Here is a 12,793-nt window from a genome sequence, read left to right on the forward strand (position 1 = left end):
GGCCACTGCACTCCAGCCTGGGCGACAGAGCGAGACTCCGTCTCAAAAAAAAAAAAAAAGGAATTTTTTTTTTTTCTAGTAGTGAGTATATTGTGCTGAAATCCTCAGCAGGATAATATTTGGGCTTGGTGATGGCAGGTAGAAGGGACCCTTGTTAAATGGCATGGACAGATAAAAGTTGCTCAGGGCCTGATGCAGGGAGTTTAGCTTCCTTTTCACTTCCTCACTGATGTCCTGGGGAAGAGCTCAGCTGATTTTTCCTGCCTCTCCCCTGAAGCTGGAGTGGTTCTTTTCTTGGTTCTCTTTTTAGATTTTAATTCAATTCCCTTCATAACAGCCTTGCCCAGGCCTCATTCTAATCAGTGTTGGGAACTGTTCTTAGGTTCCATGCCACGGGCAGGGGGAGCAGGAGGAAACAGCACTTTGCAGAGGCGCTTGGGAGCCAGGCATCCAGCTGGGGCCAGTGGAGGTCAAGCCTGAGTGGGGGATGCCCCCTGGGGAAGGAGTTCAAGGTCCAAACCCGGGTACTGAGGAGCAGCTCAGTCAGGACCCTGGAGATGAGACGCGGGCCTTCCAGGAGCAAGGTGAGTAAGACGCAGATAGTGGGGATGTCAGGGCACAGGAAACTGCTATGCAGCCAACCCTCTTCAGAAGCCCAGCAATGGAGCAACTAAGTTACCCACGAGGTGTAATTGTGAATTTTCTTGGCTGCTTCCTCCACCTTAGGAAGTAGATGAAGTGAAATTGTTTCTTCTCCCTTTACCCTCTGGTGTCTGGAGGGGATATCTGGGATCAAGCTTTCTTATTATTTTTCTTTTCTTTCCCTCAGATCCTTTCTAGAAACTACCAGGAAATATTCAGCTGACTTGCAGGAATACTTTTTCAGTGGGCAAATAAACTGTATCCCCCAAAGTAATACGTAGCTTTATTTTGCTACTGAATCTCAAAGAGGATTATTCCCAGAGTGTGACTGGGGAGCATGGGTAGCCCTAAAGGGGCAGGGCTGGGACAATCTTGCCAGCTGAGAACAGGGCTGGAGACACCCAGGCCCCAGCTGAGAACAGGGCAGGGGACACCCAGGCCCCTGTGCATGGGAAAACATGATACCAAAGTGAAAAGTGATTTTGTCTGGAGTCTCCTGGTTACTGAGATTGTGTGCATCTGGTGGGGCACACCTTTGAACGAGCTAACAGCATGACATCACTGATCCTTCTGATCTTATGCTTTTGTCCCTGCTCAGCACTACCTGTTCTGCAGGCAGGTCCTGGCCTCCCCACAATGAATCCCAGAGACCAAGAGATGGCAGCCGGGTTCTTTACTGCTGGACCGCAGGTGAGCTCTGACTCCCTTTCCAGAGATCATAGTGTTGCTTTGAATGAGGTTCACCTTCCCCAGGGTTTCTCTGCACAACAATGCGCCCTCCCCACCCCCACGTTGAGTCATTCTCCCTTCCTATTCCTGGTGGACCTGATGGTGTGGTTTCCTCTGCTGAACCACCAGCCCCAGCTGTTAATTTGCATTGAACCTTACGTGTGGACCCTGAGCCACAGATGGACTATTTTTTTTTTTTTTTTGAGACGGAGTCTCGCTCTGTTGCCCAGGCTAGAGTGCAGTGGTGCAGTCTCAGCTCACTGCAAGTTCCGCCTCCTAGGTTCACGCCATTCTCCTGCCTCAGCCTCCCGAGTAGCTGGGACTACAGGTGCCTGCCAACATACCTGGCTAATTTTTTGTATTTTTAGTAGAGACGGGGTTTCACCGTGTTAGCCAGGATGGTCTTGATCTCCTGACCTCGTGATCCACCCGCCTCGGCCTCCCAAAGTGTTGGGATTACAGGCGTGAGCCACCGCACCTGGCCACAGATGGACTCTTATAACTGTTACAGATAGAAACCCCCAGGGCTATGTAGGCCATGCTGGTTGGCCCCGAGGTACCCCTTTGTGGTTACCCTTTATGGATACTTCTGCTGCTGCTTTTTCTGTTTTGGAAACTTCCCTGTCCCGTAACCTCAGCAGGAATGTGGCTGACTCAGGGTTGGGGCTTCCAGGAGCATTGAGCAGGGTGGTCTCTGTGGCCACAGAGGCCACACTAGGCCACACTACCTCGTTAACATTACTCGTCTGCCACACATGGTGTAACTGAAGCGTAGATGGGGTGCTCTCTCTTCCATAGGGTGCTGAGTGCTACCAGGTAGGTGGGGGCTTTCCAGTGGGGTACCTTCCTCAAAGAAGCAAGTCTAAAAGAGTTCTTTGAAGAGGAAAGGTGTTTGGCAGAAAAAAGAAGGGGATCAACTCTGGCCCTGCTCAACCTGTATTTGGACAAGGCTGGATGCCAGCATCATTTCCCCTTCCTGTTCTCCAAGGACATACTTTGGAGGGGATGAGGAATGACATCAGTGCTTTTTAATTTGGTTGGACCCTCCCTTGTACCGTAATAGTTCTTCGTGGTGCAGTGAGTGAGAAATTGAGGATGCCTTTATTTTATCACAGCCTTGTTCTTAAGACAGGGCTTGGCTGAGTGTGAACTTTCTTCTTGATGAGAAGGTAAATAGCGGCTGCCAGGCTCTGTCAAGCATGAGGTGTGAGTAGAGGCTGCTGCAGAGTGGAAATGAGGTGCCTTGGTTGTTAGGGGCAAGCTGAGCCCCAGCCACAGAGGCTCAAAACCACAGTGGCTCAAACAAGTAGATTACTCCAATTCAACTGTTGGGAGGAAGCTGGTTGGGAGGAAGTTGGATTACAGACATAAGCCACTGTCTCTGGCCTAGGATTCTTTCTTTATTCATAGCAATCTCCTGTTGTTGCAGGGGTTGGGGCCATTTAAAGATATGGCCCTGGCCTTCCCTGAGGAGGAGTGGAGGCATGTGACCCCAGCCCAGATAGACTGCTTTGGGGAGTACGTGGAACCGCAGGACTGCAGGGTCTGCCCAGGTAAGACTGTCTCCACCCACAGGTGAGGAACTGGGGAGTTCTGAAAGCTCAGGTCAGGGGTCCTGCCGTAGCTCTGGCACTCCTGGCAAAGGAAGGAGACTTCATGGCAGGTGGGTAAATGGGTCTAGCATGGACCACGGGGCACGAGGAGCTGCTTTCCTGTGTCAAGAGAGGAGCTGAATAATGGAGCAGGAAATCATGAGGCCATTATTCTGGCTGTATGGAGACAGGTCAGTCATGAGGACCCCCAAACACCTACATTGTGTCCATGATTAAAGACACTGAGGGCTTGAGAGCAAGATACCAACAGCAAAGATGGGGCATCTGAGCTTGTTCACGTATTTATTGAGTGCTCCCTGCATGTAGGCCCTGTGTTAGTGGTTTTCTCTTGGGGCAGGAAGTGGGCAGGACTAACGTGCATGAAAGCATCGGAGCTCACAGTGTGCATGTAGGAGGGCATGAGAGGGCTTCGTGATGGGAGAGGTCGGAGTGGCCCGAGTCACAGAGGAAGCAGAGCTGCACTAGGCCTCAGGTGGTGGCTGGGTTTGACCTGGACTCAGAGCCTGTGGGGATGCGGCCATTGTGTGTGACAGCAGCTCATGGGAGGACGAGCAGCAAGAGAGAGCCCACAGGGGCTGCCAGCGGAGTGCACTGCAGGGCTTTGGGGCTGCCAGGGCGAGGGGCAGTATGGAGAGTCTGCATGGGTGGAATGAGGACACCAGCGGGGAGAGGAAACACTGTGGCTAGAGCGGCCTCTCCTTGTTCTTTGATTTTCTTCTTTTTTGTTTCATAACTTCTTTGTGAGTTGTGCACTGACCTCCCATCTGTACTGACCCCACCTGGCCTTTCCTTATCCTGAAAAGCTTTGAAGGATGATCAAGATTATCCTTGTGCTTCCTTCAGGACATAAGAGAATCCATCCTGCCCCTCCACTTGCTGACTCTGACCTTGAGCATCTCCCTTGAGCTTTCCAGGTCTCAGTTTCCTCTGTTGTGGAATGAGACTGTTCATGGAACCTGTGTTCATGGTGCTATGAGGATGAAGGGAGACGATACATCTAAATGTGTGGTGACCATGGTATTGTTAGATTGTTTAGTTAGTGCTGAAATATTACTAAGGGATTCTTGTAGGAGCCATCAGCCTTCACTCATTTATTTGCCACAGGGCTGGACTTGGCACCTGCTCTGTGGCCAGTGCTGTTCTGGTCACTATGAAGAGTTAAAAATAAAGGTGCTTGCCTGTGGGGTCTTAGAGTTCAGGGGAAGAGGCCATGTGCATGTAATAGTGGGATAGGGTAAGGGGCACTGGGCTCTTGGGAGACCTGGGTCCAGGGCATGGTTGGCACAGTGTGACAGTGATGTGAGTTGCAGAACGATGTCAGCATACTTTATGTGGAGATGTGTGATTGCTGTGATGGCAGAGGATGACAGAACAAAGCAGGGGCTCGAGTGACAAGCCCCGGACAAAGGTGCCAGTGTCCTGGTGCCAGGGTCCCCCTCAGGGGTGTTCCCCTTCCAGTGATGCCGCTGTGTGTGGTGAGGAGCCCCTCGCCCCCATTCTCACAAGGTTTTCATGCCCTCCTGGCCATTTCCAATTGAAATGTTCAATTTCTGCCGAGGCCAGTTGACACGAAGGCCTGTTTCCCAAGTGTACCATTCACTTGCTGTCCCAGCTTTCAGGTCTTCCTGGGATTCACACTCGGGTTGTCCTGGTGCTTGTACTGACAGCTGCGTGGGGCTGGGCCTGAGCTGCTTCACCTGTAAAGAGGCTGGATGCACAGGGCAGGGTTGAGCTAGGTGGCTGCCCAGATCACTTCCAGTTGTTCATCTGTTCTCATTAGTGGACCATGAGGTGCAGACCTTGTCGTCTGAGTTGTAATTGCAGTCATGGCCACAAGGACTGGAGCAAGAACTCACAAGATGATTTGGAATCACAGAGGCAAAAGGAGCAGGTGCAGAAATGTGAATGAGGACTCTGCAGGCTGGTTCCCAGGGTGGTGAGGGCCTTGGAGTGAGAGACGAGTGCTCAGGAGTAAGGAGGGGGCAGGAGTGAGGAGAGTGAGGCCGGCCATGAGGACTTGCGGTCCTTGTTTTAAAATTTTTTTCTGCGCAGAGTAACGTGATGGAGGTTTTACTTGAGGAAATTGGATTGACAGCAGGATACGGCCAGTCTGGAGGGTTGAAATAATGTAGGCACCAGGGTAAGAGCAGGAACCAGACCAGTGGTCATGAAGAAGGGGGTTTACTGAAATAAGCTTCCAAGGATGGGCCACAGATTGGCCAGAGGGGAGGAAAGAGAAGAGTCAGAGAGGAGTCGACGTCTTAGGATCCTGGCTGGGACTAAAAATTATGTTAATCCTGTAAAGACTGGAAAAATTATGTTACTCCTGTCAGAAAGGGAGGGAAGCGTTTTCCTAAGAGGGAGGAAGAATGGAAAGTTCCATTTGTTGACTTTGAGATCTAAGTGGATGGTCCCTGGAAGTAGCTGTTAGTCAGGTAGATGGTCTGGGGGTTAAAATAATATCACGAACCATTGCATTCCTGCTCCATGTGTGCAGTAAACTTCATGAGTATACAATCCATTTTGAAGGTGAAGAATGTAAGGCTCAGAGAGGTTAATTTTCCCATGATCACACAGCAGTTGAGCAGCCACTGCAGCACTCAAAACCAGTTTCTTACTGCTAGGTCCCTTCTCTTCCACTACTGTGTCTTTCTCCCAGTGTCTCTATTTATGTTTGGGTATCTCATTGTATTTATTTTTCCTGCAGCTTTATATTTTGAACTCTTTTTATGCAAATTTTCAGACATACAGAAAAGCTAAGGCTAGTACAGAGAACACACTTAGGCCTTTATGTAGATTCACCAATTGTTAATGTTTGCCATATTTAGCTGTATAACGTGTGTTTTTTTTTGGAATGATATGGAAGTTGGAGGCATCTCAATCTTTCTTTTTTTTTTTTTTTGAGGCGGAGTCTCGCTCTGTCGCCCGGACTGGAGTGCAGTGGCCGGATCTCAGCTCACTGCAAGCTCCGCCTCCCGGGTTTACGCCATTCTCCTGCCTCAGCCTCCCTAGTAGCTGGGACTACAGGCGCCTGCCACCTCGCCCGGCTAGTTTTTTTTGTATTTTTAGTAGAGACGGGGTTTCACCATGTTAGCCAGGATGGTCTCGATCTCCTGACCTTGTGATCCGCCCGTCTCGGCCTCCCAAAGTGCTGGGATTACAGGCTTGAGCCACCGCGCCCGGCCTCAATCTTTCATCTGTAAATACTTCAGCATTTGTGTAACAATGACATTCCCAACATAGTCCGGTAGCATAATTTCATCTAAGAAAATAAACATAAATTCCATGTATGTAACATCTAGTGCATAGTCAGTTTTCCCCAAGATCTAGTGGTTTGTGCATTGCATTTAGTTTTAATCTTACTATTCGTAACACCTCAAAACTACCCACATGAACATCAGTCAAATTAATAAGTAGGTTGCAATCTATCTATTATCTATATATCTACATATACAGACACACACACATATACTCACAGTGGACTACTATACACCAATGAAAAAGAATACAGCTTCACACCATGACGTAGGTGTATGTTACAAACATGATATTGAACAGAAGAGGCCAGAAACAATGTGTGAGACAATTACATGAAGTTCAAGAACAGACAAAAAAGTCTGGACAATGTGTTCCCCTTGGTATAATATATATGTATACTATATATGTATATTATATATATACCGTATGTGTATATACTATATATGGCAGGGTATAGTAATGGAGATGAAAAACGGGCTTCTAGGGACTGTTTATGTTCTGTTTGTTGAACTGAATGCGGTTTACATGGTTGGGTTCGTTAAGAAAATTTGCATAGGGTGTGGTGACGCACACCTGTAATCCCAGCACTCAGTGAGGCAGAGGCTGGAGGGTCACTTGAGCCCAGGAATTTGAGACCAGCCTGGGCAACATAGTGAGACCCCCATCTCCACAAAAAGGAGAAAAAGGGTAACTTGACATTTTTTAGCCAGCACTGGATCCAAAAAAAAGTAATATCTTTCCGTGTACAAAACATAAATGGCTTGTACACTTTTACTTTCATGAAAAGTTTACAAAGTAAAATCGAAGCTGATATGTATGTATTTCATATTTTATCAAACCGGGAGGCATATACTGTCAGTTTTTTTTTGTCTTCTAGTCATCTTGCCTAAAAGGACTCTATTTCCCTTTAAGCACCACTTATTTCTCCTTTTCTTTTTTTCTCTTTGCCTCTTTCTTCCCCAATATGTTTTCTTTTCTTTTCTTTTCTTTTCTTCTCCTCCCCTTCCTCTTACTCTTCCATAAACACCTGTTCTGTTAATTCAGAGAGAGTATAAGAAGGATCAGAGTGAGGATGAAGGAAGGGTGAGGCTGAGCATTTCAGCAGCATCATGGTCTCAGTCCTGATAAATGTGCTACCTAGGGGCTTTCTCTGCAGGAGACTCAGTGAAGCCTGCTTCATTCATTCAGCCAGCGGTTAGCAAGCATCTTTCCTGAATCAGTCCCCTGTCAGGCTCCTAGGAGACCCTGGTTAGGCAGAGGGAGCATGTGGGCAGGATGGGGGGCTGAGCAGGCACCTGGAAGGTCTGGAGAGCTGCATGCTGCCCTGTGCTACAGCAGGTGTAGAATCGTTTGGGGAAGGCACAGGACATCTGGATGAATGGAAACAGCATTTCCAACAAAGTCACATGTAAATAGGTACAGAATAATAAAGTGCTAGTTAGGTGCACAGTGCTGAAGAGGCCCAGAGTAAGAGAATAATCATGGTGAGTGTCTTAGAGGAAATGATTGAGCTACATTTTGAAGGAAATAAAAGTCTAGATTAGCAGCAAGATAAGTGGGCGGGCACTGAAGTTTGGCAGACTGTTCTGTAAGAAGACATGGAAGTGGAAATAAGGAAAAAGAAGTAAGGAAAGCCTGAGTTGAGGTTGTTGGTCAAAGGAAAAAAGAGAAGGAGCGGTGAATGGGACCCCTGTGAAGCAGAGTTCTAACCTGTAAATGTCCTGCGGCTACCACAGAATCAATCTTTATCTCCTCCTGTCCTGTAGGCGGTGGGAGCAAGGAAAAGGAGGCAAAACCCCCACAGGAAGACCTGAAAGGGGCGCTGGCGGCACTGACGTCAGAGAGGTTTGGGGAAGCCACTCTCCAGGGCCCTGGGCTCGGAAGGGCCTGTGAGCAGGAGCCTGGTGGCTCTGTGGGCAGTGCGCCCGGGCTTCCTCCTCCCCAGCACGGTGCCATCCCCCTGCCTGACGAAGTCAAAACCCACAGCTCCTTCTGGAAGCCTTTCCAGTGCCCCGAGTGTGGGAAAGGATTCAGTCGGAGCTCCAATCTCGTCAGGCACCAGCGAACCCACGAAGAGGAGAAGTCCTATGGCTGTGTGGAGTGTGGGAAGGGCTTTACCCTGAGAGAGTACCTGATGAAGCACCAGAGAACCCACCTGGGAAAGAGGCCCTACGTGTGCAGTGAGTGCTGGAAAACCTTCAGCCAGAGACACCACCTGGAGGTGCACCAGCGCAGCCACACGGGGGAGAAGCCCTACAAGTGCGGGGACTGCTGGAAGAGCTTCAGCCGCCGGCAGCACCTGCAGGTGCACCGGAGGACGCACACCGGGGAGAAGCCCTACACCTGCGAGTGTGGCAAGAGCTTCAGCAGGAATGCCAACCTGGCGGTGCACCGGCGTGCCCACACTGGTGAGAAGCCGTATGGGTGCCAGGTGTGCGGGAAGCGGTTCAGCAAAGGGGAGCGGCTGGTCCGACACCAGAGGATCCACACAGGGGAGAAGCCCTACCACTGTCCTGCCTGTGGGCGGAGCTTCAACCAGAGGTCCATCCTCAACCGGCACCAGAAGACCCAGCACCGCCAGGAGCCGCTGGTGCAGTGAGCACAGCAGGTGGCAGGCAGCACCATCATTCATCTTTCTCACTGCAGGGCCTTGCGGGGCGCAAGGTGAGGCTGCGGGAAAGCACTGGTCCCATCGCCTTCCTACCCATTCGCAAACGCAGGAAAGGCAAGGCCTGGCTTACAAGAGCATAGCTGCTTCCATCTCTTACCCAAGTGGTGCTAAACAATTTTTCTTCCCATGTTTGAGAGAAGCAGTCTCCTGTGGTTCAGTTCAGGCTGAGATTTTCTCCTTCAGTGGACTGTCTGTGTCCCCCTGCCGAACAAGGCTGGGAGTAAAGGCATAACCGTGACACGTGTTGGTAGCTGGGAACTCATCTTCCTGAGGGCTCTGTCCTGCCTGCAGGGTCATTAGCTCAGACTCTTCCCCCACCCCCTCTCTTTTCCATTGAACAAACATTTATTGAACATCCTCTGAGCACCTGGCCATGGGAATGCAGTGGTGAATAAGAGACTAGACCTCATTCCCCTGGGGCTCGTGCATTGGGGACGCATGCAACAGCCCATGACCCGAGGCATTCTCAGGGTATCTGTGCTGTGTGCTCATGAGAGCATCTTCCCATGACCACTCCTGCCCTCCTGCCCCGTGCTGCATCTTCCTGCCCCAGCTGGGATCTGCTCCCAGGCAACTGTGTGAATTTTATTTGGAGCCTCGTCTGTGTCAGGCTGTAACATTCTATCCTCATCTGTAAAAGTTCCCCATCCGTTATTCCTTGCACTATAACAACTGTCAACACGCCAACTGTTAGAAAGTTACTATTTTGCTATTGATCACTGAATAAACATCAGAGTATTTTAAAAAACAGTTCTCTAGAAAGAACTTTTAAAATGAGTCGGAAAGGTGAACTGGTATTAACGCCCTATATTTGATGGCACTTTATAGTACATAAAATTAATTTCACCCCATTCTCATTCGGCCCATTTCCCAAGTGTTTATTCAGGCCCTGTAACATGTCAGGAACTCTTCTGGGTGCTTGAGAGACATCCATGAATAAAATAGGGAGAGAAGCCGTTGACCTCGTAGAGCTTACATCTCGTGGATGTACCTGATCTTCAGAACCCATGGATATTCCTGCAAATCCTCTGGGCCTGTATTCATGGCTTTGTCAGCATCTTGACCTGAAATGCATTTGCCACCTACCTCTTGTTACTGAATGGTCTCTACCCTCTAGACCCTTGTCATCAAGGCACTCGGGGTCCTGGACACCCACTGGGGATGGTGAGCTGATAGCGACCTGTTTTGCATGAGTGCCAAGTCAGCAAAAATAAAGATGTTTGTAGGCATTAAAAATATATACATTTCTTTAAAAATGAGAAGATGCAATATTTGTAAACTGTTGAAACTTCCTTATTGTGCCATCACTGAAGGGTTTCATTTCTGTTTAAAGTTTTGGAAGCTGCATAACTAGCGTGGACTGACTGCTGTGTCATTGTGCTGTGCCTTTGAACCCTGGCTGAGTGAGTGAGTTTGTCTTTTGTTGACAGTGTACTATAATTGCGAAATGTGATTTGTCTTCTAATGCCTCTTAGTACCATATTCTTTTACTGAGATTTTGTTTTTTCATTTTCCATTGTAAATAAGGTAAATGGTAATGACTAACACAAAGTTGTATTACTCAGTCCACTTTGAAACATGGTTTTATCACCTGTTCTTGGCAGGCAGCATGGTGTTTAATTTTGACTTAGCAAATGGCCCTCCTTGGTCTTCCTGGCCCATTAGCTGTGCCCACGAGGCTGCAGTGACCAGATCGTAAATGTATCTGAGATGTCCACACAGGGCTGCTGCTGCTCCTCTGTGATACTGAGGTCCATGTGCAAAATCAGCTTTTTTTCCCCCCCTCAATTATCAGAGCAGCTAGACAGGGCTGACAGCCAGGCAGACTCAGTGGGAGGCTTCTGGCCTGAGCGTGGCCATCCCCAGAGGGCGGTATTCCAAAGGCAGGTGGGGACTGGGGAGACCTCTGGGGGCTGCTTGTCACTCATCATTCTGTTTACCTGAATCGCGGATGCTCTTTGATCATATGCAGCCAGCACTCCTCTGGGTTTCAACAAGTTGGGATATCTTAAGCTTCAGTAGGAGCTGGGCCTTGCTGACTTTCCTGTCTGGCCTCTTCCCTATCTCCTGTGGGGCCAAAAGCTTAGGACAGTGTCTCAGTAGGGGTTTTTTCCCATGGGATTGTGGTAGTCTGATTTTTCATATCGATTCAAATGTTAAGAAATATTTTGTTTTCTGTATTTTTCTATTCTTTAGAAATTTTTTATGATAGATAATTTCAAACCTATATAAATGAATCCTTATGTATTTATCATTTGACTTTATTATAAACTCATAATCAGTCAATCTTGTTTCATCTCTGTCCTTTCCTTCCTCCCCATCTTCTTCCCCCCACTGAAGTTTTGAAGTATATCCCAAGTGTTGTTTATGACCATTTCAGTGTGTACCTGTACAAGGTAAGGGCGGTTGGGTGTGGTGGCTCACACCTGTGATCCCCACACTCTGGGAGGCCAAGGTGGGATTGCTTGAGAGGAGTTTGAGACCAGCCTGAGCAACATAGTGAGACCTCATCTACAAACAGAAATTAACTGGGCATGGTGGTACATGCTGTGGTCCCAGCTATTCAGGAGGCTGAGGCGGGGCGTCACTTGACCCCAAGAGGTTGAAATTGCAGTGAGCCATGATTGTGCCATTGCACTTCAGCCTGGGAGACAGAGCAAGACCCTTTCTCAAAACAGTTCCTTAATGTCAGAATATCCAGTGACTTTTAAGAACCCACCTGATTTTTCAATACATTATAATTTGTTTCTTTGTCTCTTAAGGCTTATAATCTGTAATACATAACCTTTTCTTGAAATTTATTCATTTTAAAAAACTGGATCGTTTATCCTGGAGAGTTTTTTACATTCTGCATTTTCTGTTTTTTTTTGTTTTTTTTTTTTGTTTTTTGAGATGGAGTCTCGCTCTGTTGCCCAGGCTACAATCCAGTGGCACAATCTCAGCTCACTGCAACCTCCCCGTCCCGGGTTCAAGCGATTCTCATGCCTCAGCCTCCCAAGTAGCTGGGATTACAGGCATAGGCCACCATGCCCAGCTAATCATTCTGCATTTTCTGTTTGCGTATCCATGGCATGATTTAACATATTTCCCTGCCCTCTGTATTATCTAAAAATGTAGAAGTGTTTAGAGGTGTAATCAGATTCATATTTCACATTTTGGCAAGAACACATTATAGATTGTGACATGCCTTGTTTCTGTTCATATGATTTTAGAAGCCTCGATCTGTTTGTTTCATTAGTTCTGTAAATGCTTCATCATTTAGTAGTTGGAATATTTCTGTAAGAAATTTCCCTTCTTTAACATAGGTTACCCTTAGATACAGTTCATACAGGGAAGGCAAGAAAATGCTTGATCCTCCTCTTGATTTGCCTGTTTTCAGAATAATGAGCTAGTTACTTTTTGTTTCCTGTAAAGGGAGTCAAGTCTGTAGAAATCAATGCATTCATAGCTTTTTGCTTTTATTGGTTTTTTTGAGACAGGGTCTTGCTCTGTCACCCAGGCAGGAATGCAGTGGTGCAATTGTAGCTCACTGCAGCCTCAAACTCCCAGGGTAAGGTGCTCCCCCTTCTTTGGCCTTCCAAAGTATTGGGATTACAGGTGTGAGCCTCTGCACCTGGCCTGCACTCATGGATTTAAACATACTTGATATTGGTCAGTCCACTGCAGTTATAATTTGATGCTCAAATTATTTCACCTTCGACCAGTGGAGGCCCCTGGACCTTGGCTCCTGAATCCTTTTGACACAACCCTAATTCTCATTGACAGCTTCTTTGCTTTCTGGCGTGACAAGATGTTCCAGGCAAATGTTCCACATTTCCTGCCCCTTTTGAGCGTAAAAGTGGGTGCTATTTATTATGCCGGTATAGTGGTGTAAACCGGG

At 48.0% G+C, this 12,793-nt stretch overlaps 1 protein-coding gene across 9 annotated transcripts in view; it reads left to right on the plus strand.

Annotated features, from left to right (window-relative positions):
• Positions 1-12,793, plus strand: part of ZSCAN25 (zinc finger and SCAN domain containing 25) — a 122,375-nt gene that overhangs the window by 4,421 nt on the left and 105,161 nt on the right. For 3 of the 9 annotated variants that reach the window (XM_033191866.1, XM_033191863.1, XM_033191864.1), the window contains exons 4-6: positions 383-584; positions 1,241-1,332; positions 2,801-2,924. In XM_033191866.1, coding sequence (XP_033047757.1) covers positions 383-584; positions 1,241-1,332; positions 2,801-2,924 — 418 coding nt within the window. Of the gene's footprint in view, positions 1-382; positions 585-1,240; positions 1,333-2,800; positions 2,947-8,008; positions 11,589-12,793 lie in introns of those variants that run through there. The other 6 variants (XM_033191858.1, XM_033191861.1, XM_033191857.1 and 3 more) reach the window with 5 other exon arrangements.

The sequence above is a fragment of the Trachypithecus francoisi genome, unplaced genomic scaffold (assembly GCF_009764315.1).
Source record: "Trachypithecus francoisi isolate TF-2019V2 unplaced genomic scaffold, Tfra_2.0 Lachesis_group4, whole genome shotgun sequence".
Classification (NCBI taxonomy): Eukaryota; Metazoa; Chordata; class Mammalia; order Primates; family Cercopithecidae; genus Trachypithecus; species Trachypithecus francoisi.